General features: G+C 47.0%; 2 protein-coding genes across 4 annotated transcripts in view; one reads left to right on the top strand and one right to left on the bottom strand.

The window, feature by feature from the left end:
- Nucleotides 1–6,809, top strand: part of lrrn3a (leucine rich repeat neuronal 3a) — a 10,002-nt gene extending 3,193 nt beyond the window's left edge. Inside the window, exon 2 of the mRNA XM_034535745.1 lies at nucleotides 4,059–6,809. Coding sequence (XP_034391636.1) covers nucleotides 4,355–6,445 — 2,091 coding nt within the window. The 5' untranslated portion in view covers nucleotides 4,059–4,354 and the 3' untranslated portion in view covers nucleotides 6,446–6,809. The remainder of the gene's footprint in view (nucleotides 1–4,058) is intronic.
- Nucleotides 1–26,142, bottom strand: part of immp2l (inner mitochondrial membrane peptidase subunit 2) — a 59,638-nt gene that overhangs the window by 9,640 nt on the left and 23,856 nt on the right. The gene's annotated exons all lie outside the window — the stretch shown is intronic.

Below are 26,142 nucleotides of genomic sequence, written 5' to 3'. Positions count from 1 at the left end.
AGCTCGACAATGTGAAGGTTACTCTGGTGAATGTGTACGCGCCCCCAGACTGTGATGAACATGTTTTTAGATTGCTATTCGATGTTATCGCAGCGGAAACAGAAGGGATCCTAATTTGTGGGGGGATTGAATGTAGTTTTAAATTATAACATGGACACTACGAGCCTCAAAAAATCAAAAATACAAATATCAAAATACGTAAATACATTATTGGAGGAGATGGGACTGGTCGATATATGGAGGTACCTTCACTATTCAGCGGTGCATAAAGTACATTCTAGAATAGATTACTTGTTTGTGGATCCAGGAAATGCAGATGTGTCCGATCGTAACTCTTTGTGCCTTGACATGGGCATCAGTAACCGAAGAAGAAGAACTCATTGGAGATTGAATGTGGGTCTACTGAATAATGAACAAAGGAAAATCCAGAACTACGTTACGGAGCATGACAATGGGATGGTGGAGCCAACGATGGTTTGGGACTCCTTGAAGGCAGTTATGAGAGGCAGATTAATCTCAGAATCAACCTACGCAAAAAAAATGAAATTAGAAACGTATACGAAAAATACAGAAAAACTGAGAGAATTGGAAAGAGACTGCCAGGACTCGGCGGGCCTGGACACACAAAAGAAAATGAAACACATAAAACTAGAGATAGAAAAACATCTAACAGAGGAGATGGAGCGGAAGATTCTGTTCTGTAAGCAGAGTTATTATGAGATAGGCCCGAGAGCCACTAAATTATTGGCAAGACGGACCCGTAAGCAACTCGCAACTAGTCAAATCCATAAAATTAGGGACCCCCTTACGAACCAATTGATAACAGAGCCGGAGGATATAGAAAAAACATTCCAGAGATATTATGAGGAGTTATATACACAGCCAGAGTCTGCACAAAGAGATGAATTCCTTTTTAAACACACTAGACCTACCAAAGATAGGACGGACACAGAATGAGACCCTAACAAGGGATATAATAGACGAGGTAGTGGGGCAATACAAAGATTGAAAAATGGGAAATCTCCGGGGAGTGATGGATATCCGGCAGAATGGTATAAAACATTCATTTATTTACAAAAAGGCAAATTGCCACCAACATGGACAGAAGCAATAATAACGGTCATACCTAAACCGGGGAAAGATAGGGAATTATGCAGAAATAATCGACCAATATCATTACTAAATGTGGACTACAAGGTTTATACATCTATTATTGCTAGACGACTACACGACTTTACACGGGATTTGATTGACGAGGACCAAACAGGACTTGTGAGCGGGCCAGACGCAGGATGACATCAGGAGGACTCTGCACATCATCAGGCAGACAGAAAACAGACATTCTGGTCAGCGTAGATGCCGAAAAGGCGTTTCTCAGGGTAAATTGGACTTTCCTATTCACAGTGTTGGAGAAGTTTGGATTCAACGATAAATCAATACAGATTATTCAGACTTTATATCAACGGCCTACAGCTAGAATCAAAATAAATGGAAGCCTATCTAACAAATTCGAGCTCCAGAGATCAACCAGACAGGGATGCTGTTGGCAGACTTTATTGAACCACTGGCCCAAGCCATACGCGACAATAGGCGAATACAAGGGGTGACACGGAGTGGAACATAAGGTCGGCCTCTTTGCAGAGGACGTCATTGCATTCCTTGAACGGCCTCGTGAATCGTTGACGGAGTTGTTAGACCTCTTGAACGCATATGGACAGCTATCAGGATATAAGATAAATATAACTAAAACCCAAGTGCTCACTATCAATTATACACCACCAAAGGAGATCAGGGAAAAATACAATTTAAATTGGAATCTAAAGAAAATTAACTATTTAGGGGTAGAAGTTACTAGGAATTTATCAGGACTATATAGGGCAAATTATGATAGGATTAACCGAGAATTATTAAAAGATATACATAGATGGACCACCCTAACATTGGATTTTAGCTCAAGGATTGAATTAATAAGAATGAATGTATTACCCAGACTTTTGTATTTGTTTCAAGCATTATTAATACAGATACCTCAAACACAATTCATAGGACAGGATGATATCCACATTCATTTGGGGGGGGAAGAGGCCAAGAGTGAGATTCAGAACTCTCCAGCTAAAGAGGGAGAAGGGAACCTGAAAGAATACTACGGCCCAGCTGAGATATGTGCAAACTGGACTATGAAGCAAAATGGAAAGAAATGGAAAAATCATTTGGAATGTGTCCGATAGAGTATAATAGGAGATAAGGAAACATTTAAGAAGGCTAGAAATCAAATGGATTCGATCACAAAATGTACCTTGGAATTATGGTTCAAATTACTTAGACATAATAAGGCGAAGAAGAACGCACATTTATTGAAATGGGCGTCTTTTGATAGCAGTTTTAAACCAGCTGGGCGCGGTGGGGGAGAAGGGCATTACGGCATGGTGCACACTGGGGGAAAAGGAGGATGAGGAGTTTAAGACTTGAAAACAAAATATGACCTGGATTGGAGGGAATTTTACAAATATTTACAGGTACGGGATTATTATGGGAAACGGATTGAACAGGAGCTCTCTAGAAGTGAACAAGGTGGTACAAGTAATGCTTGATGCATATAAAGGGAACCGGGTCAGGACTATAACTACACTATATAAGGCTTTGATGAATGACAAAAACGAAACAGGGTATATAAAAGAAAAATGGGAAAGAGAATTTTATATGGAAATATCTGAAGATGAATGGGATAACATGTGGGAAAAACACAAGAAAATGGCGGACGGATGATATACCCACTCATGTCACCAGTCACATGTCACTGGTCACATGTCACTGGTCACATGTCACCAGTCACATGTCACCGGTCACATGTCACTGGTCACATGTCACCAGTCACCAGTCACATGTCACCGGTCACATGTCACCAGTCACATGTCACCAGTCACATGTCACCGGTCACATGTCACCAGTCACATGTCACCGGTCACATGTCACCGGTCACATGTCACCGGTCACATGTCACTGGTCACATGTCACCAGTCACCAGTCACATGTCACCGGTCACATGTCACCAGTCACATGTCACCAGTCACATGTCACCGGTCACATGTCACCAGTCACATGTCACTGGTCACATGTCACCGGTCACATGTCACCGGTCACATGTCACTGGTCACATGTCACCAGTCACATGTCACTGGTCACATGACACCGGTCACATGACACTGGTCACATGTCACTGGTCACATGTCACTGGTCACATGACACCGGTCACATGACACCGGTCACATGTCACTGGTCACATGACACCGGTCACATGACACTGGTCACATGTCACGGGTCACATGACACCGGTCACATGTCAATGGTCACATGACACCGGTCACATGACACTGGTCACATGTCACGGGTCACATGACTCCTGCTGGACCAACAACATTGATTCGGCGCCTCGTGAATCATGAAACAAAAAAAACTAAAGCGTCCTCACAGTCGCAGCTCGTTTTCACAGAATCCTCCAGATTGTGTGCGTGAGTGTGTGTGTGAGTGTGTGTGAGTGTGTGCGTGTGTGTGTGTGAGTGTGTGTGCGTGTGTGTGTGTGTGTGTGTGTGAGTGTGTGTGAGTGTGTGTGTGAGTGCGTGTGTGTGCGTGTGTGTGTGTGTGTGCGTGCACGCGTGTGAGTGTGTGCGTGTGTGTGTGTGTGTGTGCGTGTGTGTGTGTGTGTGTGCGTGTGTGTGTGTGTGTGTGTGTGAGAGGGCCGTTAATTACAAAATGGGAACATGCATGTTTTGCCTCTTGAATCAAACCTCATCATCTCTGCTCTCGGACACAATAAAACCGGCAGCTCTTTGGCGTCTCAGCCGAGAGACTCAAGAAGCCCCGTTTGTTCCAAAGCTGTAAATATACATAAGGTCAAGTTAATCATAACTTACAATTCCGACGGTGCGAAGAGGAAAGCAATAAAATCAAATGAGGCTGAAAAGGTTTAATGTGTTTCAATGTTCGCAAATGTCAAAACGCCTCCATCGCTCATCGTCAAGGTGTCATATCGGACTTTTCTTTCTCTCCCGTCTGCCCAGATGGAAACCGACGGAGGATAATAAAGATGGAAGGCCGAGCCACTCGTCCCCAGCCGGCGCCTCAGCGCTCCTCCGCCGCCCCTCTGCTGCCCAGCGGCGCCCCCTGAAGGACACGTTTGTGCATGACAACCTGGCTGAACTGAAAGGTCGACCTTCTCCTCGCCGAGAGCTGGAAACCCGACGAGGCCGACGCTTCGGGGACACTTGGTCTCGCTGCAGTAACCAATGAGCTTTTATCCGTGAAGTTAAGGGCGTTCAACAGCTGATTACTGGCGGAGGACAACGCGGGGGCCAAGATGGCGGCTGTGGCCCGCCTGCTGGCGGAGCTGTCTCTGGCGGCTGTGGTTCTGGCCTCCGAGGGGGCCGCTCGCTGCCCGGCGTTGTGCCGGTGCGAGATGCGACCCTGGTTCTCGCCCAGCTCCGTGTACGCCGAGGCGGCCACCGTGGACTGTAACGACGCGGGCCTCTCGGCGCTGCCGGAGAGACTCCCCTCAGGGACGCAGGTGCTGCTGCTGCAGACCAACAACATCGGTCACGTGGACGCTTTGGATCACTTGGCCAACGTCACGGAAATCGACTTGTCCCAGAACAACATTTCCTCTGTGAGCGATGTTCGTCTGGGGTCGCTCGCCCGGCTGCTGTCACTCCACATGGAGGAGAACTGGATTCAGGAGCTGACCGACAGCTGCCTTCCTTCCTTGCCCAACCTCCAGGAGTTCTACATCAACCACAACCTGATTTTCTCCATTAACCCCGCAGCATTTCGGGGTCTGAGCCGGCTGCTGAGGCTCCATCTCAACTCCAATCGACTGACGAGCATCAACAGCCGGTGGTTCGAGCATCTGCCCAACCTGGAGATATTGATGTTGGGAGAAAACCCTGTCATCGAGCTGTCAGACATGAACTTCAAACCGCTGGCGAACCTCCGAAGCCTCGTGCTCGCCAAGATGAATTTGACTGAAATGCCGGACGACGCTTTGGATGGCCTGGAGAACCTGGAGAGCATCTCGTTCTTTGACAACTTGCTCAGTCGAGTCCCACGAGCTGCGTTGACAAAAGTGCAGAATTTAAAGTTTCTGGATTTGAACAAGAACCCCATCGAGAGGATCCAGAGAGGTGACTTCATGGACATGATGCACCTCAAGGAGCTGGGCATCAACAGCATGCCGGAGCTCGTGTCCATCGACAGCTTTGCCCTGAACAACCTGCCGGAGCTGACTAAGATCGAGGCCACCACCAATCCCCGGCTGTCCTACATCCACCCCAGGGCCTTCCACAATCTCCCCAGGCTGGAGACTCTGATGCTGAACAGCAACGCTCTGAGCGCGCTCCACCGCGGCACGGTGGAGTCCCTGCCCAACCTGCGGGAGGTCAGCCTGCACAGCAACCCCATCCGATGCGACTGCGTCATCCGCTGGGTCAACATGAACCGGACCGCCGTTCGGTTCATGGAGCCCGACTCCTTGTTCTGCGCGGAGCCCCCGGAGTACCAGGGCCAGCACGTCCGACAGGTGCACTTCAGGGAGATGACGGAGATCTGCCTTCCTCTGATCTCGCCCAGCAGCCTCCCGAACCGGGTGCAAGTCAGCGAAGGGAGGTCTGTGTCGCTGCACTGCCGGGCGTTCGGGGAACCGGAGCCTGAGATCTTCTGGGTGACGCCATCGGGCGACAGGGTCCTACCCGGCAGCGTGTCCGATAAGTACTACATGCACCCCGAGGGGACCTTTGACCTCTATGACGCTACGGAGCAGGAAGCAGGCTCGTACACCTGCGTCGCCCACAATCTAGTCGGGGCGGACCTCAAGTCCGTGACGGTCTCTGTGGACAGGTACGTCGCCCGGCGCTCAAATCAACCTCTGCAGGTGTACGTCACTTCCGTGCAGTCTCATTCTTTCAAGGTTTCCTGGGACCGCGCGGGGGGTTTGGTATCCCGACTCAACTGGTCCATTTTAGCCCCCGGCAGCAGCCTCCTGATGCCGCTCACCGCCCGGCTTCCCGCTGATGTCAAAGAGTACCACGTCAAACGGCTGAGGGCCTCCACTTGCTACCGGGTTTGCGTCGAGGTCAGTGCAGCGCCGCCGGGATACAGCATGGACTGCGTCGACGTGACCACGAAGGAGGCCGCGACCCCGAGGGGGAAGACCAAGAACTGGGACGGTCTGGTGATGGCGTCCTGTGCCGTGTTCTTCATCGTGGTCGCCGTGGCTTGCTCCGTCATCTACACGTCTCTCTACAGCCAAATGTTCTACAGGAAGCTCATAGCAGACCCGGCTGAAACGCCGCTGATTCCCAGCACTCATTCCTCCTCTTCCTCTTCCCTGGAAGTCGGTGTGTCTGGGATCAAGGTGAGGGCCACGGTCATAGACTTACCAGACGACTCCATGTGAGAAACGTCCACGTCCGTAAGAGCACTTTGGGATTAAGCGGCGATGAGGACGATGTCATCCACGGCTCTTTGAAAAGACTTTTGATGGAACATTCACGAACATAAATGAGACTATTTTGTATTTCAAACCTGTGTCGCTATAACGATCTTAATCAGTGCAGGAACTCTTAAATACTTTGAAGACAGCTTTGATGTCTGCAAAAAGAAAAAAGAAAACACACATTTTCTTTGCTTACGCTAAACGTGCCGAGTGAAGATAGTTTATGACAACGGAGGAAATAAAAAACATTGTTAGTCCGGTGTACAATTATAATGTAAACAATTTTATGACGAATACATTTTTCATTAAACCCGTGTGGTGTCTTAAAACGACAGTCTGTTCTCGTTCAGTCGGCACTCTTTTACAACCAAACACGTCTGGGAAATGATGTCTTATTGCCACGAAAAGATTGAAACTCTTTGAAATGCAAAAACACTAATTTGTGCGGATGCGGTTTGTAAATCTTGTCGCGTCCGAACCGCACAAAGATGTGGGTTCTACAAACACTGTTAGGGAAATGCAATCTCACACTGTTTGTTTATGTGTGTGTGTGTGTGTGTGTATTTGTGTGTGAGAGTGTGTGTAGAGCGAGGACATTGGAAAACCCATTGACTTTGAATTGCATTATATTCCCTTCCATTAAAAATCCAATATGGACTCCCAACACAAACCTCAGCCGGTGAAAAATCGGCGTCACGGTCAAACTGATGGGGGCATTTATCAGCTGGGTGGGGGGGTTGGGGGGTTGGGGGGTCAGTCGTAGATCAGCCGGGTTTCAGCACCTTGGACGCGACTTTTAGAGCGTGGCCATTCGTCACCGCCACCGAGCTGAAATATGACCCATTAGAGGAAGTGAGCCGGTCAGCAAGTAGCCTCTTCCCCCGGTGTGACCCTGAGAGCCCACATGGGGGGGGGGGGGGGGGGGGACACACACCATGAAAACCAGGACAGAGTAGGTTCAGTCCCAAACAGGACTGTGGGTGAATCAGCGCTGATGTTTCTGCCCTTCAATTAGAGGATCGGTGGTTCAATCCCCGCGATGTGTCCTTGAGCAAGACTCCTAACCCTTTCAAGATAATGAGGGATAACGAGCTCATTAGAGAGTGAAGAGCATTCCCGGTATTTAGGAGAGCAGACCCCCCCCCCCCCCCCCCCCCCCCCCACCCCCCGCTGAGCGAATGAGACGTCAGTGAGTGATCCTCACAGCAGAGCTAAATAAAAACAGCATCTCAAACTCTGTGAAAAGATAAAAGCCAATACGCAACAAAAGGAGAAAGAACAGCTCCTCCAGGTGAGCGCTCACAGGGGGGGGGGGGCGACGACTCCAATGCAGAGTCAAATCACACAACAACAATAACAACAACACAACAAACCAACACAAAGACAAGTCTGTTAGAAGCACACGGGCAACGGGACCGAACACGTAAAAAAGGTCAAAAGGTTATTAGAATGAAAGAAGATGGCGTTGAGGACCAAGGAGACCACCTTCACGACACAGCAGACCAGATCCCCTCCTGGTGTTCTTAGCCTTCACAATAAAAGCCTGAGACAATAATTATTCGCCTCCTGGTGTGTAAAGCCTTGAGTTCATAGTTAGAGGAGCTATGTCAGACCACACGTCGACCTCCACGACCTCTATGACCTCCATGACCTCCATGACCTCTATGACCTCCATGACCTCTACGCTCATGCCAGCGGCGCTGAAAACAAATATCAGCGCATCGATCTGTGTCACATCCAGACTATGAAGTCATTAATCCGGCAGATGTCCTCACAGTGATTACCCCAACCGCACTCCATCCATCACGCTGCAGATGAGATCTAAAGCTTGCGGGTGTCATATTGTGGGTGTCATATTGTGGGCTTTTGTTCCTCGGCAACAGCCAATCAGAGGAGGGCGTCGCCCCGCTGCAGACAGATGATTTCCCTTGCAGGAACACGGCCGAGCGCGACAGGCAAAGGGCTTACGGTCGCCACGGCGACATGATGATGATGATGATTTGACGTATAAGCTTTTACTGTGGTGAGCATTTGGATTCAAACTGGTTGCTGGTTCAACTCGTGATCTTCATTCATTACGAGAAGAATTCATAAAAACACGACTATTATTATTATTTGTACTTCCTTCCTCCCTCCCTTCCTACCTGCCTCCTATCCTTCCTTGTCTCCTTTCCTCTGTCCTACTCCTCTTCATCTATATCTTTCATTACCTTGTTTATTCTTTGTGTTTGCCAAACAAATAAACGTTTACTTCTGATACTGAGCTCATTTATTACATGTAACCAGCGATGAACCCTTTTATTAAAGGCCGTTGTGATAGACCAGCTGGTTCCTCCAGCCGGCTCTGCAGAACTTCTCTGGTTTCCTCTAAATGTCTGAAGGCGAGCGGTTCAAAACATCCTCAAATCAAAGCACAGAGCACCAGCTCGTTCTCCACTATCTTCAAGGCTGTGAAGTAACGACTCGATGGGCTCAGCCCCCCCCCCCCCAGGTACTGGATCAGCTTCACACGTCTCCGGCTACTCGACGGCGGAGGAAATCAAATTAAGAAAAGCTGCTCGGCTGCTGCAGGAGTCGCTTTGAGGAGACGACGGACTCATCAAAGACCCAAGAAAACACGCTTAATGAGCCCGGCTGCACGCCAGCAGAACCACATCCGGAGTCCTTTAACACGCCGCGACAGAACCCTGTTTACCCGCCACTCTAACTCCGGTTTCATTTCCTGCTAATAATAATCTGTGAAAAACAGCCGAACAATCCCGGCTGGAGTGAACGAATGCTTCATTGCGACGCTTCCGCTTTAGAAAAGGAATGAACGGATAATCTCTGCTGCACGTTAGCGGGTAAAATGAATTATTTCCTCATGAATCGCCCAGTAAAACATTTTGAATTCAGGCTCGTTGCTGCCGGTCGGCACATTTATCTCCTCATGCAGATCCTCACCGGCCCGGTGGACTAAAACAACACCGCTGATCTGGGTGGTCTTAGTTAGTTAGTTAGCTAGTTAGTTAGTTAGCTAGTTAGTTAGCTAACTAGTTAGTTGGTTAGTTGGCTAGTCAGTCAGTTAGTTAGTTAGTTAGTTAGTTAGCTAGCTAGTTAGTTAGCTAGCTAGTTAGTTGGTTAGTTGGCTAGTCAGTCAGTTAGTTAGTTAGTTGGCTAGTCAGTTAGTTAGTTAGCTAGTCAGTCAGTTAGCTAGCTAGTTAGTTAGCTAGTCAGTTAGTTAGTTAGCTAGCTAGTTAGCTAGTCAGTTAGTTAGCTAGTTAGTTAGCTAGTCAGCCAGTTAGTTAGTTAGCTAGCTTGTTTGTTAGTTAGTTAGCTAGCTAGTTAGTTAGTTAGTTAGCTAGTCAGTCAGTTAGTTAGTTAGCTAGTCAGTTAGTTAGTTAGCTAGCTAGTTAGTTAGCTAGTCAGTTAGGTAGTTCCGGTGGGGTTGACTAATGACTTCCTGAGACTAGTTTCTTTGTTCTGCTTCGCATCCTCCATGAGCTGCTTTATTAAAAACACCAGAGGGCGAACAAACAAACTGAACCGTAAGGAATCAAAAGACAACGAGTGAGAACCAGAGATATGAACATAGTCGTGTAGCCAATAGAAAGCCATAAACTAACTGGGACCACATGACCCTGAGCATCACTGCGCCTATAAACGATGATGTAGTTGGACTCCTCCTCCTTTCTACTCCGTCAGCTGCGTGATTGAGCGATCTTCATACTTCTTGATAACGTATATTAATATATATATATGTGGGAGTTACGGTGCATTGTTGTCCGTAGGTACAGAACGCTGGTGTTCTGACTTCTTGTTGCACTAACAAAGGGAGAAGCTCCAAAGACAGTGGACCTTGAATTATTAGAATATCTGTCATTATAGCATCTCAAGGACTCGGCAGCTGGATTTGCATCTTCATTAAAAAGCAGCTCTGTCCTTTACTTTATTTATGACTCATATTAGGTCCTCTTTCCCTGCCCAGACCCCCGAGCCCCCTGACTCAGAACACACCCATCTTCAAACTACACATCTGTAAACTTTCATGACGCTTGTGAAATCTGTCCAGATTTATTTATAGAATAATAAATAACCAGCAGGGTTCCTAAAACCACCTTCTATGACCCGCTTCCACTCCTCCGTGTGAGGGGGTGTGGTCGTGTCTGTTGCCACGACGACTCAAACCACAGACTCACAAGGTGGTAGTGGGACCCAGAGCTCCCTGAGCCTCCGCCGAAGGGCTGCTCCATGATTACACATCCTGTAATGAATAATTTACCTTTTCCAAATCGCCAGTAAGCTGTTTCATTTAAAACGCAGATTTCCTCCGCGTGCAGCGCTTACAGCCGGGCGCCAAGGTGAGCGAGGAAGATTAGAGGAAGATTAAGAGCGCGAGCAGTCAGCGCCGCTCATCACCGCCCGGCCACATGCCGTCGCCCAACACCTGCTGCCATCATCGGGAGAAGAGACGCCACTGAAACGCTGAGTTCCTTCCATCACAGACGGGAATGAGGCAAGAGATGTGTTCTCGTCCTCTCATTAGTTCAGTTTATTTAGTTTGCTTCCTCTGACCTTTGACCTCACATCAACACAGGAACAACACCACCAAAAACCCTTTGGGGGGAGAAAAAGGGCAGAAAGCTCAGAGAAACAGAGGAAGATCCTCTATCAGGGTGGACAGAAGAACAATAGATGTCACGTGACCAGAAGTACAATAGATGTCATGTGACCAGAAGTACAATAGATGTCATGTGACCAGAAGTACAATAGATGTCATGTGACTAGAAGTACAATAGATGTCATGTGACTAGAAGTACAATAGATGTCACGTGACAGAAGTACAATAGATGTCATGTGACCAGAAGTACAATAGATGTCACGTGACAGAAGTACAATAGATGTCATGTGACCAGAAGTACAATAGATGTCATGTGACTAGAAGTACAATAGATGTCACGTGACAGAAGTACAATAGATGTCATGTGACCAGAAGTACAATAGATGTCACGTGACAGAAGTACAATAGATGTCATGTGACAGAAGTACAATAGATGTCATTTGACAGAAGTACAATAGATGTCATGTGACCCAAAGTACAATAGATGTCATGTGACCAGGAGTACAATAGATGTCATGTGACCAGAAGTACAATAGATGTCATGTGACCAGAAGTACAATAGATGTCATGTGACTAGAAGTACAATAGATGTCATGTGACCAGAAGTACAATAGATGTCACGTGACAGAAGTACAATAGATGTCATGTGACCAGAAGTACAATAGATGTCATGTGACCCGAAGTACAATAGATGTAATGTGACCAGGAGTACAATAGATGTCATGTGACCAGAAGTACAATAGATGTCATGTGACAGAAGTACAATAGATGTCATGTGACCCAAAGTACAATAGATGTCATGTGACCAGGAGTACAATAGATGTCATGTGACCAGAAGTACAATAGATGTCATGTGACCAGAAGTACAATAGATGTCATGTGACCAGAAGTACAATAGATGTCATTTGACAGAAGTACAATAGATGTCATGTGACCCAAAGTACAATAGATGTCATGTGACCAGGAGTACAATAGATGTCATGTGACCAGAAGTACAATAGATGTCATGTGACCAGAAGTACAATAGATGTCATGTGACCAGAAGTACAATAGATGTCATGTGACCAGAAGTACAAGGGTCCAGATAGAACCAGGACAAAGGTCCAGATAGAACCAGGACAAGGGTCCAGATAGAACCAGGTCAAAGGTCCAGATAGAACCAGGACAAAGGTCCAGATAGAACCGGGACAAAGGTCCAGATAGAACCAGGACCAGGGTTCAGATAAAACCAGGCTCCATGTAAACCTGCCCTGTTGAATCACAAAGAGAGGATACCGTAGGTATGGAACCTCAGACACTGCGTGTAAAACTGCATGTGTTTGAACCTCTACGTGTTGGTGGAGCTGCTACGACGTTAGCGTAGCTTAGCATCAATCCATTCAGAGAAGAAGCGTTTTAAAAGTCGTCTCGTGGAAAAAACAAACAAAACAAGAATTCAGACTTTTTACAAATCAGCATCATGATGACGTTGTTTATGTATCATTTTGTAAGATGTTCATTGGAATGAAACCACAGCTAAATATTTAATCCTGGGTTCAAACGGCCTGCTGGATGCACAGGACACAGCCTCCACACGGAGAGAGCAGCACTGGAGGTCATTTCTTCCATGATGGATGAAGCCTTGGCTACATGGAGGTGAGGTGAGGTGAGGTGAGGTGAGGTGAGGTGAGGTGAGGTGAGCCCCCCCTCCCCCATTCCTCTACGGAGCGAATAAACACAAATGATCCAAGTCCTGTGAACACAACGTTAAAGCTTCGCCCTCAGCTCGTCTTTCAGCTCTTTGGGAAAATAAAGTCAGATCTCCCGGCTCTGAGTGCGTCAGAGAGCTTTCCTTTGAGAGTAATAGCTCCTCTGATGGATCTATTTACGTCTGGAGTGGAGCTTTTCCCAGCATGCAGCTGTGGACGAATGAAAGCTTTTTAACGGCGCAGATCGGACTCTGACTCTCGGCTGCGGACGGGTTCGTACCGGGAGGCTCCGACAGACCAGCGACAAGGAGGCACCGGTTCTGAAGGAGGAACCGGCTGCAGCCGGCTGAGTGGGAAGCCGAGCTGAAAGAGAGTTCCTCAGGCGGAACGATGGCTGTTTTAAAAATACACAAGTCTGTAGGTTGTTGAGAAGGACACAAATAGTTGTGTAACGCAAGAAGGAGAGGGTTCAACCCACTGTGGCGTGAAGTGGGTGTGAAAACACCACGCACATTCAAAGGTTCTTCTCATACGGCGTTCGGAGCGATGACTACAAAAAATAATGTGCATACCCGTAGATATATAGACAAATTAATTCAGTGTGTTATCATTGTAATCATGAACGAGGAAATATGAAGGCTTATAACGCCACACGGGAGAGGAAGAGGAGGTTTTCAAACATTCTCGTCCACGTAGGAAGAAAATGTTAAATTTGCAAAACCTGCCCACAGAACCCCACAAATCCAGATCCTAATGGTGAAACCTGCCGACCCCTCAGATGCAGCAAGCGTTCATCTAGCTTCACTGTAATCTCGAAGGATTCTACTATGATGCTGTAAATCGGTAATAACAAAGCCGATCAGCCTGAAAAAAACAATACAAATGAGTCTAATCAAAAGAATGGAGCCTGAAACTCTGAGATGAGCATCCCGATGATGACTTAACACAGTCGAAGGGATCACAATATCCATTTATAGCCTCTAAAATCCACAATCTTCCGGCTAAATAAAGACACAAGTCAAAGCCAGTGTTCCCTTTGTGTTCAACAGCAGCGTCTCTGAACAGTGATGTGAGACCTTTACAGAGAACCAGCAGCCGGAGAACCAGCATCTCTGATATGTGCATCAGACTGCAGGGGAAATAAATCAATCTATTGATCAAACAACACACAAAGAACCGACTGGGAGGCAATGCAGGAAGCTGTTCTGACTGCCAACATGGAACCAGGGCGGTTCATACGGGGAACAAGGGCGGTTCATACGGGGAACCAGGGCGGTTCATACGGGGAACAAGGGCGGTTCATACGGGAAACAAGGGCGGTTCATACGGGGAACCAGGGCGGTTCATACGGGGAACCAGGGCGGTTCATACGGGGAACAAGGGCGGTTCATACGGGGAACAAGGGCGGTTCATACGGGGAACCAGGGCGGTTCATACGGGGAACAAGGGCGGTTCATACGGGGAACCAGGGCGGTTCATACGGGGAACAAGGGCGGTTCATACGGGGAACAAGGGCGGTTCATACGGGGAACAAGGGCGGTTCATACGGGGAACAAGGGCGGTTCATACGGGGAACAAGGGCGGTTCATACGGGGAACCAGGGCGGTTCATACGGGGAACCAGGGCGGTTCATACGGGGAACAAGGGCGGTTCATACGGGGAACAAGGGCGGTTCATACGGGGAACCAGGGCGGTTCATACGGGGAACAAGGGCGGTTCATACGGGGAACAAGGGCGGTTCATACGGGGAACAAGGGCGGTTCATACGGGGAACAAGGGCCTCCATTTGTCACCTCGTGTAAGCGGCGTGATCGATGCTCCGTCTGGACTGCGGTGACTTCTGCCCGCCGGCTCGATGCTCCGGGGATCGACGACTTGCCTGAGTTCCTCTGCTCCAAGCTGTGCTTTTGGAGGCCAGGCCGTCCGTCTCCCTCCCCTCCTGTCGAGTGCATTGTTCTGGAGCGGGAGTCGCTTACAAGACAAGAAAATAGATCCATCAATCTCCCCTTAACGGCGGAAAAAACTCTCGATGAGAAAACATTCGGCGAACGTCGAGCGTTACAGTCTCCATCCTGCGGTGAAAATGACTCGAATTCTTCACCGGACGAATCCACTCACAGGAAAAGCTGTCGAGCTGCTGTCAATGAATGTTCACGCTGTGAATGAAGCTGGGTTAAAGCTGCACGGAGTCCAGAAGAGGCCGATTGTTCTTCAGCAGGGAGCTTTGCAGCTTCTCTTCCGCCTCAACCACCGACACAGGAACACAACCTCCCGGGTTCAAAGGATGGTTCTGTGCTCGCCATTCGTCTCATGGATCGACAAAACAGTTGAATTCTGGGGATCGGAAACCCAGCTGCAAAATTTGTCACGTTGTTTAATGGTTGTAATTAATGGTTGTAATATCCTGTCAGTCGGAGTGTGGGGTTAATGACACGCCTGTCTGAATCATCGGCTATTAGCGGCCATCGTTTCACACCTATTTTAACCTCTTTCCACTCCCTCCCGGACAGGTTTTAGAGGATCTCGCAGGGGCGAGAAAGCAGGAAGTTGTGTAAATCATCCAAAAGCTGGGAACCAGAGGATGACTTCGAGATGCATCTCAGCCTCATCTCAGTGTCTCGTGGTCTAGTCATGAACACAGGCTTTTCAAAAAGGGTTTAAAACATAATGTTGCCGACATGGATGAATGAACAATACACCGTGCAGCTTCGAAGACGAGACACAGCGGCGGTCCTAAAGGTCTGAGACGTTTCAGATGAGTGAGAGTGCTGATACAAACGATCTGCTTCTTGTTTCACGTTTCCAAACGCCTGCTGGCTGCTGTCAGGGCTGGATGAGCTCCACCAAACTCACGTTTAAAACATGCCTCAACAGGAGAGGAACATTCTCAGTCTGCTCCTAAAGGAGCAAGTTGTATCTGCTCGGTTAAAGGGAAGCTGTAGTAAAAACACTTGGAGGTCTTTATTGGAGCAGCTGGTTCATCTCAGAGTTCCTGTTCGCTCGTCACCTCACAGAAGTTCCACTGGGGATGAATAAAGTATCCATCCATCCACCCATCCATCTATCCATCCATCTATCCATCCATCTATCCATCCATCTATCCATCCATCTCTCCATCCATCCATCTATCCATCCATCCATCCATCCACCCATCCATCTATCCATCCATCTATCCATCCATCTCTCCATCCATCCATCCATCTATCCATCCATCCATCCACCCATCCATCTATCCATCCATCCATCTATCCATCCACCCATCCATCTATCCATCCATCCATCCACCCATCCATCCATCTCTCCATCCATCCATCCATCCATCCACCCATCCATCCACCCATCCATCTATCCATCCATCTCTCCATCCATCCATCTATCCATCCACCCATCCATCTATCCATCCATCTATCCATCCATCTATCCATCCATCCATCCACCCATCCATCTCTCCATCCATCCATCCATCTATCCATCCATTCATCTATCCATCCATCTATCCATCCATCTCTCCATCCATCCATCTATCCATCCATCCATCCATCCATCCATCTATCCATCTATCCATCTATCATCCAATCCATCCACCCATCCATCTATCCACCCATCTATCGATCTATCCATCCATCCATCCATCCATCTATCCATCCATATATCCATCTATCATCCAATCCATCCACCCATCCATCTATCCATCCATCTATCCACCCATCTATCCATCCATCTATCCATCTATCCATCCATCCATCCATCTATCCATCTATCCACCCATCCACCTATCCATCCATCCATCTATCCATCCATCTATCTATCCATCCATCTATCCATCTATCCATACACCCATCTATCCATCCATCTATCCATCCATCTATCCATCCACCCATCCATCTATCCATCCATCTATCCATCCACCCATCCATCTATCCATCCATCTATCCATCCATCCATCCACCCATCCATCTCTCCATCCATCCATCCATCCATCTATCCATCCATCCATCCATCCATCCATCCACCCATCACCTACCTATCTCTCTATCTACCTACCTCTCTCTGTATCTCTCTATCTAAGTGCTTCAGGTATAACATTCAGTTGGTTGTATTTATTCGCTCTCACGATACAGAAGAGCTTGTTACAGACTCACCTGGCACAGACTCAGTTCTTCTGCTCCACATATCTGGAACAAAGTCCCAGGTCTGCAGAGACCCCCAGAGGCCCCCAGAGACCCCCAGCTCCTTTAAATCCAGATTGAAGACTTTTCTGTTTTAATTGAACCCGATTCAAGGATAATAATAGATGTCTGCTGTATTTTATTTCTTAAACTGCAACTTAGATTCTTTCTTTTTAGCTTTTTTATATTTTACTGGTGTTTAAATGAATGTTCCTAATTGTTTTTAAATTGTCTTTTGCATGTGTTGTAATGCTTTTATGGTCTCATGTGCCTCTGAACTCCAGAGGGCGCATTGCAGCTGCAGCGAAGCTCCTCGGCCTCCTGCGGGATGCTGAGACGGACTGAAATATTAAGCGGCTCTTATTAAAGATGGAACCGGCCTCCGAGGAGCAGGTGGGTGGAGGTGAACCAATAAACACAGCGAGGTAATAGAGAGGCGAGGAGACAAGGGGTCAAAGGGCACGCGTCCCTCACAGGGAATAAAACCAGGTTGAGATGAATCGCCTTTGCAACGCAACCTTCAGGAGATCCAAAGACCAGTAAGCCGGCTGCCAGTTCTGTGAAATATTGATCCATGACTTTACCATGTGCGCCTTCAATTATGCAGACCGTAATGCGCCTTATTAATAATGAACATGCTGCGCTCTGAAATATATAGAAATATGTTCAATGTTTGGGGAAGAAAGTTTACTTTTCTTTTGCTGATCGAAGAGATTTAAAAGGCGTAATTAGTATTTTCTATTTTTTGCCATTGGTACTAAATAGTATAGTGAATTATAGATTTAAAAATGTTGGCCTCCATCGCGATCTGAGTCCCTCAAAATTGAGTCTTAATCAATGCTTATATTTACTGAAATGTTGATTTGGACACTTGGACACTTTACACTTGGAGGCGTGGACACGTGGACACTTGGACACTTGGAGGCGTGGACACTTGGACACTTGGAGTCGTGGACACGTGGACACTTGGACATGTGGACACTTGGTGGCGTGGACACTTGGACACGTGGACACTTGGAGGCGTGGACACTTGGACACTTGGACACTTGGTGGCGTGGACACTTGGTGGTGTGGACACTTGGACGCGTGGACACTTGGACGCGTGGACATGTGGACACTTGGTGGCGTGGACACTTGGACACTTGGTGGCGTGGATACTTGGACACTTGGTGGTGTGGACACTTGGAGGTGTGGACACTTGGACAGTTGGTGGCGTGGACACTTGGAGGCGTGGACACTTGGACACTTGGAGGCGTGGACACTTGGAGGCGTGGACACTTGGACGCGTGGACACTTGGAGGCGTGGACACTTGGAGGCGTGGACACTTGAACACTTGGAGGCACTTCTCTCGCTTTTTCTGTCAACTGGGAAATCTCCGAGCTGCGAGGTTCTCTCCAGCTGGATGTGAAATGAGAGCTGAAAGGAACAAGTTCACACCCCTTGTACTTGGGGCCGCAGAATGGCATTCTGGGAAATGCAGGAAATCACATAGGGAAATGACAAGAATGAGTGAAAAGTGAAAAGTGGTTCAAAGCCTCCTTAAAGAGTCGAACATGAGATCCAACATGAGAGGATATCGGAGGTTCTTTGAGATCTATCTTGAGCTCAGTGAGACCTCGCCTCCATTCCTCAAAAGAGTTTCCTTTCATGTTTCCTGTCACACGATAGAAACCGTTTTCATCAGACACTCGTTCCCCTTCCTCCCGGGGGCGGCGGCTTATTTATTCAGAGAGGCTCTTTACAGGCCGGGTAACACGGCAGAGCTGTGAATACATAAATAGGAAATGGGATCTTAACCGTCAGCCCCCCGGTGCCCAAAGGGGAGTCTGGCAGTCCGCCGACGGGTCGGTCCACACGCTTTGTAGGAGAACAAGAGCGGAGCTGGGTCGACGGGGAAGACGACAGTCCCCAATCAGAGGAAGAGTCCCGGGAGCTTCATTAGGAGATCTGTAGCCGACTTTAACACCTCGTTAAAAAGAAACCAGAGGAAGCTCCTTCTGACTCCCGGCGGGGAAACGAGCCGCCGTCACATTTGTCTCTTATAGTCCAATGAAAACGACAATGATGTCACGAATACAATGAAAAAAAGGGTAGTAAAGAACCATTGAGAGGAGCGATCATAAACTGTTGGTGATGCTTGGAGTCTGGCCGGGTCCAGGAATGGGATGATGGGGCACCAGAGTGACTCCAGGGTCCAGGAATGGGATGATGGGGCACCAGAGTGACTCCAGGGTCCAGGAATGGGATGATGGGGGACCCGAGTGACTCCAGGGTCCAGGAATGGGATGATGGGGCACCAGAGTGACTCCAGGGTCCAGGAATGGGATGATGGGGCACCAGAGTGACTCCAGGGTCCAGGAATGGGATGATAGGGGACCAGAGTGACTCCAGGGTCCAGGAATGGGATGATGAGGCACCAGATTGACCCCAAGGTCCAGGAATGGGATGATGGGGCACCAGAGTGACCCCAGGGTCCAGGAATGGGATGATGGGGCACCAGATTGACCCCAAGGTCCAGGAATGGGATGATGGGGCACCAGAGTGACCCCAAGGTCCAGGAATGGGATGATTGGGCACCAGAGTGAGTCCAGGGTCCAGGAATGGGATGATGGGGGACCAGAGTGACTCCAGGGTCCAGGAATGGGATGATGGGGCACCAGATTGACCCCAAGGTCCAGGAATGGGATGATTGGGCACCAGATTGACCTCAAGGTCCAGGAATGGGATGATGGGGCACCAGAGTGACTCCAGATGTTTCTCTTCAATAACAACGCCATTGCCTTATCATCTGTACCGACTATATGAAAACACATGACTAATACTTCTGTATCTATTTTGTAGATGTCCCACCAACCAGGAGCTATAAAACCACTCTGGGATGGAGGGCGGAGGTGAACGGGTCAAACCACAGAACTTTTGTAGTCAACATTGACGTATTTGTCTGTTGTGCTTCTGTAGTTATTTGAACCCAAACAAAAATATTTTCATAAACCTAAATAAGTCGTTTCCTGTGAAGATGGAAGTGTATTTTGAAAAGAGAGCTCCAGTGCTCCAGTCGAGCAGTCGACACCAAAGTTTTATGTCCACAAACTACTTTCAATTGACTTTGTGAATCATGCAGACCAAGAACAGCCGAAGCTCGCCTTCAACGTCACGCGTTGGGTCAAATGAAGGAAAACAAAACGGACGGAATCGATGGGCAACAGTTACGTGATCGGACCTTCTGACTGAAACACTGAATCCTTTGTGAAGGCCCCTCTTCTTCAGTCTGATGTCCTGATCAAAGCCTGGACAGCCGACTGACCTCCAGGGGATGAGCATCAGTCTGGTCTGATGAACATTTAATGAAGTCATCCAGGATATTATTGGTTTCATTGTGGTTTTTGTCACTTGACATTTGCCTCTGTATTTTGGCTGCGGCTGAGCTGCAGGTGGGTTTGAACAGAATATATAAAAATAAAATTTTAAAAACTGTGACAAAAAAAGAGAATGTGAAATAAAATCAACTACAGGTTTTTTTTTTTTAAAGCTGCTAAAACGTGACGAAGCAAAGCGACCAGCAGAGAATATTAACCACGAAGTCGTGTCACATGACCAGCAGGAGATTAATGTCATTCTGAGGTTTATTGATCTGCAGCATTAAAACAGACATAGGGGTTCTTTGGGGGGGGGGGGGTCTGAGACCCTTCAGACCCCCTGCAACTCTCATAGGGTCTCTAACATCATGAAACAATTGTCTAAAATGTCTTCAAAACTCACTTTTCATTATTCAAACTGCAAAGCACAAAAAAAGAGATTACTCCAGCACAGATCTACAAAAACTATTATTTATAATGCTAACGCTTACTTAGCTTAGCACGTTAGCAAACGGTTGAATATTAATCGTTAATACTTTATGATTTCTAGTGTTTGGCGTCGTAAACAAAGCAAAAAAGCGTTATTTTATTTTCCCGATTGAAAGCTAAATGCAATCGGAACTAAACGCCGCCTTAAAAAAAGAATGATTTTTATGCATGTATATATATATATATATATATATATATATATATATATATAGGCGTCTGCAGGTTCGTCTTGACTGAAGGGGTCTGAAGGGCGGGGCTTGAACGCGATGAAGAAGAAGCGGGCGCCGTGAGACAGGAAGCAGAGACCCTTCCCCTCTGACATTTAAAATGTCTAAACTGAATCGTGGTGCGTCTCCGTAGGAGGCGAGGTCTCGGGGTCTCGAGGTCTCGGGGTCTCGGGGTCTCGAGGTCTCGAGCTCATTATCGAGGGTTTCACGGCGATCTCCGGATTCTAACTCCCGGGCCTCGGCGAGGACGCTCCGAGTGGGAGGAAGACTTCTGACTTTTTGGAGTCGATTTTTTTGACAAATGGAGTTTTGAGGAATGAGTTTTTGCAGCTAATAATCAGCCTCGGCTTGAGTCATCACCGTGGTAACAAGAAGAGTCTCCAAGATGTAATGACATGTGAAACAGGATCCCTCTGGTCCACCTCTCATTAATCACGAAGAAGCCACATGAGAGATTCAAAGATTCATGATAACAACTGACAAAAGTTTCTTCTTCTTCAAAAGATCTCCACTCCTGCAGCTAAATTATACTCATTTTAATTTGAGCTGTGTTTCAACAGAAAGCCGTCAGCGAGAAACTCGAAATTCCATTTAGGACGACTTCAGGAAGAGGGGGGGGGGGCGATTTAAATCTCTCTGGGTTTAATTACTGGCCCACGCACACGTGCACGTGCACGTGCACAGCTTCAGAAGAGCGTGTATTCAGAGAACATGATGGCGATGAAGAGCTTCTTCCTTCAGCCGTCGTTTTGCACCAAATAATACAAAATATTTCATTCGCCTTTAATTATATTCACATCATTAAAAACAAAACCAGTAGGAAGCCAGAAGTATTGATGGCGACGGAGAGACATTAACAACAACAACAACAACAGAACCAAAGAGTGGACTCTGTGAGGGAACAGATGAAACTTTATTGATCCCTGTTGGGGAATTGAGCTTCTGCTGAAAAAACAGCAACAAGGAAAAAGTGACGAGAACAAGACGATAAAAAAGTAAATTAAATAAAAGCAGCCGACGTCAAAAACAGATCATCTGGGTTTTATTTACTGAACCCGTTCATAACAACAACAACAACAACAACAACAACAACACAACAAACATCTAATGTATTTAGAACTAAGATTAGAATGTTTCTTACTTTTCATGCTAACGGTAGACCTGATGCTAACGGTAGACTGGATGTTAACGGTAGACTGGATGCTAACGGTAGACCTGATGCTAACGGTAGACCTGATGCTAACGGTAGACTGGATGTTAACGGTAGACTGGATGTTAACGGTAGACTGGATGCTAACGGTAGACCTGATGCTAACGGTAGACTGGATGTTAACGGTAGACTGGATGCTAACGGTAGACCTGATGCTAACGGTAGACTGGATGCTAACGGTAGACTGGATGTTAACGATAGACCTGATGTTAACGGTAGACCTGATGTTAACGATAGACCTAATGTTAACAGTAGACCTGATGTTAACGGTAGACTGGATGTTAACGATAGACCTGATGTTAACGGTAGACTGGATGTTAACGATAGACCTGATGTTAATGGTAGACTGGATGTTAACGGTAGACTGGATGTTAAGTGTAGACCTGATGTTAACGATAGACCTGATGTTAACGATAGACCTGATGCTAACGGTAGACTTGATGCCAACGGTAGACCGGATGCTAACAGTAGACCGGATGTTAATGGTAGACCTGATGCTAACGGTAGACCTGATGTTAACGGTAGACTGGATGTTAACGGTAGACTGGATGTTAAGGGTAGACCTGATGTTAACGATAGACCTGATGTTAACGGTAGACTGGATGTTAACGGTAGACTGGATGTTAAGGGTAGACCTGATGTTAACGATAGACCTGATGCAAACGGTAGACCAGATGCTAACGGTAGACCTGATGCTAACGGTAGACTGGATGTTAACGGTAGACCTAATGTTAACGGTAGACTGGATGTTGGATGTTAACGGTAGACTGGATGTTAACGGTAGACCTGATGTTAACGATAGACCTGATGCAAACGGTAGACCAGATGCTAACGGTAGACCTGATGCTAACGGTAGACTGGATGTTAACGGTAGACCTAATGTTAACGGTAGACTGGATGTTGGATGTTAACGGTAGACTGGATGTTAACGGTAGACCTGATGTTAACGATAGACCTGATGTTAACGATAAACCTGATGTTAATGGTAGACTGGATGTTAACAGTAGACCTGATGCTAACGGTAGACTAGATGCTAACGGTAGACCAGATGCTAAAGGTAGACCGGATGCTAAAGGTAGACCTGATGCTAACGGTATTCAAGATGCATACAGTAGACCGGATGCTAATGGTAGACCGGATGCTAACGGTAGACCGGATGCCAACGGTAGACCGGATGCTAACGGTAGCCCGACTCAACCAGAGGAAACATTCTCACAAAAAGAGTGGCGACAGGCGAGTGCGTGGGCGGAGCTAGCGGCCGCCGACCAGAGCTTAGGGCCCCGCCCCCGATGTTCAGAAAGGGGTTCACTGGTTGCGCAAAAAAACAAGATGGCGACAGAGAAATCGCCAAACTGGCTTCAAAACGTCCACAAACAAATATACAGTCTCTGAATCTGACCGTAACTATATTATTGTTATATTATAACTAAATAGCTTTTAGCAGTTGCTCCTCAAGGTCGACGGCCAAAAGTGATCCAGGAATTAATTTAGCGGTTTAGAAGCCGACGTTCAGGACGTCAGAGGATATTATATTATTATTATTGTATTATTTGTATTATTATATTATTTGTATTATTATATTAATATATAATTATTATAATTCTATTATTATAATTAAATAATTCTATCATTATTATTATATTATTATTAATGATCAGCGGTGCTGCAACGAAATACAGGAATGGTGTCCAACATGTCCACGATGCTGCAAGGCATTATGGGTCAACAACCTGCGTGAATGTGATTGTCAGTAGGTGTGTGTGTGTGTGTCTTGGTTTTTGTGGACTCTCTCATTGAGAGCAGTTGCCACGGCAACGCCGGTGTCCAAGGCTGCTTCTATTGTGCTGCCTGCGTGTGTGTGTGTGTGTGTGTTTCTGGATGTGTGTGTGTGTGTGGTGTGTCTCTGTGTCTCTGTGTGTGTGTCTTTGTGTGTGTTTCTGGATGTGTGTGTGTCTTCGTGTGTGTTTCTGTGTGTGTGTGTGTGTGTGTGGGGGTGTCTCTGTGTGAGTTTCTGTGTGTGTGTGTGTGTGTCTGTGTGCGTGTGTCTCTGTGTGTGTTTCTGTGTGGTGTGTGTGTGTGTGTCTCTGTGTGTGTTTCTGTGTGGTGTATGTGTGTGTGTGTGTGCTGAGCTGGGGTGGGGGGGTTCTGCAGGAAGTGACCATATCTGGACTGAGGAGTGACGTCTCTGGTGTCGACCTGTCAATCACCTTGTAGCCCCGCCCTAAAGCGTCTCCTGCTTTATGGTCTGTTTGACTTTAAATGACCATAATTTACTAAATGAACATCATTCTGTATTGAAGAAGACTTGAAACTAGAGATTGAGACCAAAAACTAATGTTTACAATGTTTACTGAGGGAATACATCAAGAGAAGTAGAGTCATTTATATAGACTTCTATACAACCAGAGGAGTCGCCCCCTGGTGGTCAGGAGAGAGAATGCAGCTTTAACACATGAAGCATAGACTTCTATACAACCAGAGGAGTCTCCCCCTGGTGGTCAGGAGAGAGAATGCAGCTTTAACACATGAAGCATAGACTTCTATACAACCAGAGGAGTCGCCCCCTGGTGGTCAGGAGAGAGAATGCAGCTTTAACACGTGAAGCATAGACTTCTATACAACCAGAGGAGTCGCCTCCTGGTGGTCAGGAGAGAGAATGCAGCTTTAACACATGAAGCATAGACTTCTATACAACCAGAGGAGTTGCCCCTGGTGGTTAGGAGAGAGAATGCAGCTTTAACACATGAAGCATAGACTTCTATACAACCAGAGGAGTCGCCCCCTGGTGGTCAGGAGAGATAATGCAGCTTTAACATATGAAGCATAGACTTCTATGCAACCAGAGGAGTCGCCCCCTGGTGGTCTAAAGCATATGGTGTTCCACCAATCTGGAAGAATCACGCTTAGTTTGGAGAGATAGTCTTAAAACATATAAAAAGGCTCTCCGTAATGCCAGAGCAGCCTATTACTCATCAGTAATAGAGAAAAATAAGAACAACCCCAGGGTTCTCTTTAGCACTGTAGCCAGGCTGACAGAGAGTCACAGCTCTGTGGAGCCGTGTATTCCTATAGACCTCAGTAGTAATGACTTCATGAACTTCTTCAATGAAAAGATTTGAACTATTAGAGGCAAGATTGATGATCTCTTGCCCTCAACTACTGCCGATCTGTCATCAAGTGGCGTTGCCTTGGAAACGGCTGTATGCCCTGGTGTATATTTGGATAGCTTTTCTCCCATTAACCTAGACCAATTGTCCTCAATGGTTTCTACTCCTAAACTGTCTACCTGTCTCTTAGACCCCATCCCAACGAGGCTGCTTAAAGACGTGTTGCCTTTAATTGGTCAACACTATGACACACTGAAGGTCAACGCTATGACACACTGAAGGTCAACGCTATGACACACTGAAGGTCAACACTATGACACACTGAAGGTCAACGCTATGACACACTGAAGGTCAACGCTTTGACACACTGAAGGTCAACGCTATGACACACTGAAGGTCAACACTATGACACACTGAAGGTCAACAATGACACACTGAAGGTCAACGCTATGACACACTGAAGGTCAACGCTATGACACACTGAAGGTCAACACTATGACACACTGAAGGTCAACGCTATGACACACTGAAGGTCAACACTATGACACACTGAAGGTCAACACTATGACACACTGAAGGTCAACGCTATGACACACTGAAGGTCAACGCTATGACACACTGAAGGTCAACACTATGACACACTGAAGGTCAACACTATGACACACTGAAGGTCAACGCTATGACACACTGAAGGTCAACACTATGACACACTGAAGGTCAACGCTATGACACACTGAAGGTCAACGCTATGACACACTGAAGGTCAACACTATGACACACTGAAGGTCAACACTATGACACACTGAAGGTC

This window comes from Cyclopterus lumpus, chromosome 6, assembly GCF_009769545.1.
Source record: "Cyclopterus lumpus isolate fCycLum1 chromosome 6, fCycLum1.pri, whole genome shotgun sequence".
In the NCBI taxonomy this organism is placed as follows: Eukaryota; Metazoa; Chordata; class Actinopteri; order Perciformes; family Cyclopteridae; genus Cyclopterus; species Cyclopterus lumpus.
This window is presented reverse-complemented; position numbering and strand designations above follow the sequence as displayed.